We start from the raw sequence: 7118 nt of genomic DNA, 5'->3' as shown, positions 1-7118 counted from the left end.
TTTTTTTGGTGCACATTTTGTTTTAACCTTGGCAACAGGTGGAAACATCGACGTAGTCGATGGATACGCGATCTCTCGTAATTTACCTTTAAGTGAAATTTTGTTAGGTACATCAAGTTCTTCAAACTTTTTCACTATGACATCTATTTCATGTTTCACAGATAACTCTAAAGGTTTACTCGATGCATCAACATGGAAAATTAATTTACTCCACCAAACATGAATAACGTCTAATGGAATGGAACGTGGGATCATACTATACCTGGCTATTTCACATGCATAAGGTAGACCATGTGTTGTCCTAATTGTGGAACGACACTCAGTCTGATCAATACCTACATGCTTCACGCGGTCATACTCTGCCGCAATGTGATCAATTACATTTTTTGACACAACACCACGCAAATTCGCGTATAATCTGTTACTATAGCGATGCACCTTTTGAATGATGCTCTTTTCAAATGATGCTATTATCTCATTGTGTTATAATACAATCATGCTATTGATGGTTTCCCAAACACTGCATATATCACCAATACTATCTTGTAATATCCTTTTCAAACTCCAATGTGCCGACTCAACCCTTTGTGTTGTGGTGTTCCATTTGTTCACGCCTCAACAAACCTTTCCTTGTGAGGAATTAACCACTGCTCGTGTACATAATCATAAAAAATAGAACAGCTACTACAAATTCCTTCAAAGATAGCCAACTTCATGTAGTATTGAGCATCATCATAACTGTAAATAAGAGCCTCCCATGCCTCCATTTTTTGCACTTGCTTCTTTTTTGGAAACACAGTCATCTTGTACTTGGCTTTGACATTCTTGCATATATGAAACAAGCATAATAAATTCACTGCTTTTGGAAAAATATTTTCAACTGCGTTCATCAAAGCAAGGTCTCTATCAGTAACAATGACTTCAACTTCGCCACTTGTAATATGTTCTTTCACCATTTGTAGTGCCCATGTGAAGTTATCAACACGCTCAGACTTTAGATATGCAAATCCCACACAAAATGTCATTTCAGTAGATGTAACACCAATAATCTCAAGTAATGGCATTCGATACCTACAGGTCTTGTAAGTGCTATCCATAATCAATATTATGTGAAAATTATTCACAAGAGTGATAGCGTCTGGATGGGCCCAAAATATGTCCCTCAACTCATCTGAACCATCTACCTTCCTATATCGATAAACGTATTTGTCACGTTCCATCAATGTCAAAAGATGTTGCATTTCTGTTCTATTACCTCTAAGTGATGAACGATATGCTTGACGTGCATTGTAAACTTGTTTTATTGTCGTCAAACTTTCAACGTTATGAACCCTCAATGTCATTAAAATGTTTTTTGGTTTTACAAAGTTCTTTGTCATATCACCAAGTACATTTTTCTCATCTTGAGACAATCGGCCTAAGAAAGAGTGACCAGTCAGTTTTTTGGCCAATTTGTGGTTATGGAGACCACATATTACATGCAAATACCATCCATCATCAATATTTGATCGTGTTCCTCTCAATCTAAATGGACAATCACATTTTCTAGTCCAAGTACTCCTAGTAAGATTAGGATTCTTCCAAGGTTTATATTTACCACTTCTTTCACAACCAAGAATTAATTTTGTCTTTGTTCTTGGTCGTGTTGTCGCAGTTTCAAATCTAAAAATCATAACAACAATTCCATTTTCCCTTCCAACAGTTCTAGCCCATTTCAATAATTCATCTTGTGTATCGAACATCATGCCGATGGTAAACACATCAGTCAAATCAATCATAACAGGTTCAACTCCGTCATTCATAGCGTCAAAATTAGGTTCCACACCATCACACATTTCTTCAAAATCAGGATCCAAATCATCATACATTTCTTCAAAATCAGGTTTCAAACCTTCCAAACCTTCATACATTTCGTCAATGTTGTCTCCCCCTTCATCCATTTAACTGCATCCAATAAATTACATAAATATAACAACTTAAAAATTCTTAACTCCTAAACACAATAAACAAAAAAAAATCCAAATTTTATCACCTTTACGTGAACTGAGGAAACGTATGTGTACGTGAACTCAGTTCACGTATCACATACGTGAATTGAATTCAAGTAAACATACGTGAACTCAGTTCACATATGACTGAGATTTTACAAATTTTCATCCTATACGTGAACTCAGTTTACGTATGTATACGTGAATTCAAATCACGTATGGGATACGTAAACTGAGTTCACGTACACATACGTTATCTCAGTTCACGTAGGTAACATGAATTTTAAAACTCCATTGATGTACGCAAACTTAATTGACGTACGTTTACGTAAACCTAATTCACATAGAATCAGAATTTTCATAATTTTATCAAGTACGTAAATTCGTTTCACGTAGACGTACATGAACTAAGTTCACGTACGAAACCCAGATTTGGAAAAAAAAATATCAGCTATAAAACACAACAAAATACATACCTAGTTGATTTGAGTCACTATAATGATGAAAATGATGAAGATGTTCAAAATGATTAAAGATTATTGAACATGAAATGTATCAAAATGATTGAAGAATATTGAAGAAGATTGAAGTTGTTAGGTAATGAAGATGAAGATGATGAAGTTAGAAGATGAAAGTATTAAGTGAATATAGAGGGAAGGGTAGTTTGGATATTTTGGGTTTAAAAAAAATTGAGGGGTGTGGGAAACAAAATGAAGGGTGTGAGAAGCAAAATTGAAAATTTATAGTCTATCCTAGATCAATAAAAAAGATATATTAAATAAGTGTTAAACACATTTTTCTTTACGACGAGCCGACTGCTGTTGGCAACAGGCGATAAACAAAAAGAACTCTAGATTGTTGAAGAAAAAGTGCAAAATGATAGGATACATGAACCCATCTCCTTTCGTGATAAGGTGCTTGGTGATTGGGTGTTTGGCAAACGAATTCTTGTCATTAGAGATAACACTTGTAACATATAAACTTTTTCAAATTAAGCGTAATGGGAACAAATTGCTTCCAATGTTGCACGATTTTCGCAAACTTTAAAATATAAATAATCAATTAATTACCAAGTTAAATCTTTTTAATAAATAAAGAGATGGAGATATTAGGATAACAAAATCACAATCCGGACGTATTATATGACAGTAATTTCAAGAGTGAACTTAATGCTTCATTAAATAGTGTCTAATGTGCCACATGTAACTGAACTCAAAATGAATTCATTAAATAGGCCAATGGTCATAAAATTATTATTATTAATAAATTAAAAAGAAGAATGGACATAAATTAATAAAAAAAATGTAACGATCATAAATTTATTATTATTAATAATTAAAAAAAAGTAACAGTTATAAATTTATTATTATTTAATTATGAAGACATGTCGCAATTTGGTACAACTCCAACGAACTCAATTTTATATAACTACACGCTGGCAGCAAACGTACTTGACAAGCGTTGGAGATGCTGAGAGCATCACCAATGGTGAACTCAATATATGTTCATTAAATAGGGCTCTGTGCCGCAACTCATTTTACTCCAACGATGAACTCAACATGGATTCATTAGAGCCTGCGATCATAAAATTATTATTATTAATAAATAAAAAAGAAGTTAACGGTCATAAATTAATAAAAATAAAAGGTAACAGTCATACATTTGTTATTATTAATATAAATTAAAAAAACGTAATGGTTATAAATTTATTATTATTTAATTATGAAAGTATCGTTCCTTCTTGAAGTAAAGTCTGACACAACTCGTCAAAAACTCAATTCTATGTAACTCCACGCTAACGAAACATATTTGGCAATAGTCATAGATGCTCTTAGTAGTTGAAGTTTAAATTTAAAACTAGATGTTAGAATTTAATATATTAGTGAGTATAAAATAACAATAATATGTAATTTAAAAATAATGTTATTTTTATTTTAAAGTAGAATATATTTGAGTGTTTATGTGCCTAATTGTAAATATATTTTTGAATAATTATATATAAGTTAAGTTTGCTTTAGTACAAAAGAAAAGGTAAAACATTGTTGACTAATAAGATTTTACGACTTTAGAGATACAACTCTTGTCTTTAATATCTTTCAAATGTGGAATTGGTTAGTTTTTTTATTTCATTGAAGTGTTCCTTCTAATAATATATTTGTTAAATAGTTATGCATTTCTTTATAGTTAAAGTTTCACATTTAATGTCTTAAGTCTTAGTTCAACTGACAAATATCGATATGGTGTAATTTATCATCTCTTCTAAGACAAAAAAAAAAAGTTGTACATTTAACTATAATATGTTCTTCATTTCATATAATTTATATTAGTTTTGAAATATTATATTTATAAATTTATGTACTTTTTGACATTTTAAATTTGATATGTTCATCGTAACCGTGTCAATCTCACCGTCCATCTAAGCATGCACTAAATGATATTGTGTGTCTTGCGATTTATTACAATATTCATTTGTGAGTAGTAGTATGTTAAAAAACAATGAAATAATTCTTCATGTGTGCAAATATAAGTGGTATCACTACGCGAAAAAACGCATATTACAGCGCTTTTTTTAAGTCATTTACAGCGCTTTTTCAAAAAAATAAGCGCTGTGGAAACGAGTGCTGTAAATGATACAACAACGCTTTTAAAAAAGCGCTATAAAACATGTAAATACAACGCGCGCTTGTTATGCACATTTTACAGCGCTTCTTCACAAAAAGCGCTGTAATATGCACCCCATTATATGAGTTATGGGTGTGCATATTACAACGCTTTCTCACAAAAGCGCTGTAATATGCCCACCCATAATTTCATATATGGGTGTGCATATTACAACGCTTTCTCAAAAAAGCGTTGTAAAATGCCCACCCATAATTTCATATTATGGGTCTGCATTTTACAGCTCTTTTCTTGTACATTTTACAGCGCTTTCTCACGAAAGCGCTGTAAAAGGTGCACCATTAAAGCGCTTTAGAACAACATTTTACAGCGCTTTTTAAAAAAAGCGCTGTAAAATGTGTTTTTTTTTTTAAACGCTGTAAATTAATTATTTGAAATGAAAAGCGCTTTTTAGCTTTTTATGGCATTTTTTTTAAAAAGCGCTGTCTTTTATCTTTGTATCCAAAATTATTTTGATCCAAAATCACTTCACAATCAGTAGAACAGAACATATTATAGACAATCAGTAGAACAGAACATATTATAGACAATCAGTTCACACAATCAGTAGAACAGAAATCAGAACTCTGTAACTTTATTAACATATATGTAACTCTGTAATTTACAACCTAAGTAACTACATTCAGATACATATATACAACCTAATTTACAACCTAATTACCTACATTCAGATCCATTATATAATAACTAACAGATCCATTATATGCATATATTGTGTCCTATGATCATTTACATATAATAACTAACAGAATATACATTATATGCACTAGCTACCATATAATATTCAGATCCCTTGCCCAGCAGCAAGCTATTTCCCAGAAAATCAAATAATTTTCATGTCAAGCACGTACTGACACCATTCTTCCTTTAATTCCATCAGATCTTCCTCAGAATATGATGGACTGGAATTGGCAAAGTACTGCAATATAAAAATTGAACATATTATATTAAGTTAGTATCAAATATATAGATAATTTATATATGAAAATCATATAATGCAAATACCGTACCGTTTCTGGGATAATAGTTTTATTCTTCTCAACAATCTCCTTCATGAATCTCAATATGTAGTACCCACAGTCGATGTTATTTGTTTGACGAGGGCACTTTATTGAGATCCATGTAATGTTATTAGACTTCTGCTTCGACACTTTAGCACCTCTTTGAGCTCGATAAACTTTTAAGGCACTATCGAATGAATAAATGTGATTATTAGAGCATGAATATTTATATATATATATATAAATATTCATGCTCTAATAATCACATTTATTCATTCGATAGTGCCTTAAAAGTTTATCGAGCTCAAAGAGGTGCTAAAGTGTCGAAGCAGAAGTCTAATAACATTACATGGATCTCAATAAAGTGCCCTCGTCAAACAAATAACATCGACTGTGGGTACTACATATTGAGATTCATGAAGGAGATTGTTGAGAAGAATAAAACTATTATCCCAGAAACGGTACGGTATTTGCATTATATGATTTTCATATATAAATTATCTATATATTTGATACTAACTTAATATAATATGTTCAATTTTTATATTGCAGTACTTTGCCAATTCCAGTCCATCATATTCTGAGGAAGATCTGATGGAATTAAAGGAAGAATGGTGTCAGTACGTGCTTGACATGAAAATTATTTGATTTTCTGGGAAATAGCTTGCTGCTGGGCAAGGGATCTGAATATTATATGGTAGCTAGTGCATATAATGTATATTCTGTTAGTTATTATATGTAAATGATCATAGGACACAATATATGAACATGCATATGGATCTGAATGTAGTTTAGGTTGTAAATTAGGTTATATATATATACGTATCTGAATGTAGGTAATTAGGTTGTAAATTAGGTTGTATATATGTATCTGAATGTAGTTACTTAGGTTGTAAATTACAGAGTTACATATATGTTAAAAAAGTTACAGAGTTCTGATTTATGTTCTACTGATTGTGTGAACTGCTTATGGTATTTGAATATGTTTTGTTGTTGTGTGCACTGATTGTGAAGTGATTTTGGATCAAAAATAATTTTGGGTACAATGATAAAAGACAGCGCTTTTTAAAAAAAGTGCCATAAAAAGCTAAAAAGCACTTTTCATTTCAAATAATTAATTTACAACGTTTAAAAAAAAAAAACACACATTTTACAGCGCTGTTTTTAAAAAGCGCTGTAAAATGTTGTTCTAAAGCGCTTTAATGGTGCACCTTCTACAGCGCTTTCGTGAGAAAGCGCTGTAAAATGTACAAGAAAAGCGCTGTAAAATGCAGACCCATAATATGAAATTATGGGTGGGCATATTACAGCGCTTTCTCACAAAAGCGCTGTAATATGCCCACCCATAATTTCATATATGGGTGTGCATATTACAGCGCTTTCTCAAAAAAGCGCTGTAAAATGCACACCCATATATGAAATTATGGGTGGGCATATTACAGCGCTTTCT

At 31.7% G+C, this 7118-nt stretch overlaps 1 protein-coding gene and 1 non-coding gene across 2 annotated transcripts in view; both read right to left on the bottom strand.

Annotated features, from left to right (window-relative positions):
• Positions 1 to 1835, bottom strand: part of LOC101500705 (uncharacterized) — a 2749-nt gene extending 914 nt beyond the window's left edge. Inside the window, exons 1-3 of the mRNA XM_073363606.1 lie at positions 1489 to 1835; positions 625 to 1188; positions 28 to 418 (exon numbers count right to left, since the gene is read on the bottom strand). Of these exons, the coding sequence (XP_073219707.1) occupies positions 28 to 418; positions 625 to 1188; positions 1489 to 1835 (1302 nt within the window). The remainder of the gene's footprint in view (positions 1 to 27; positions 419 to 624; positions 1189 to 1488) is intronic.
• A 5120-nt stretch (positions 1836 to 6955) lies between these two features.
• On the bottom strand, positions 6956 to 7083 carry LOC113787917 (small nucleolar RNA SNORA69). The gene has a single exon (XR_003474436.1). It is a non-coding gene; the product is annotated as a small nucleolar RNA SNORA69 (small nucleolar RNA).
• Positions 7084 to 7118: the final 35 nt, after the last annotated feature.

The sequence above is a fragment of the Cicer arietinum genome, chromosome 7 (genome assembly GCF_000331145.2).
Source record: "Cicer arietinum cultivar CDC Frontier isolate Library 1 chromosome 7, Cicar.CDCFrontier_v2.0, whole genome shotgun sequence".
Taxonomy (NCBI): domain Eukaryota; kingdom Viridiplantae; phylum Streptophyta; class Magnoliopsida; order Fabales; family Fabaceae; genus Cicer; species Cicer arietinum.
Note: the sequence above shows the minus strand (reverse complement) of the source record. Positions and strands in the feature narration are given on the sequence as shown.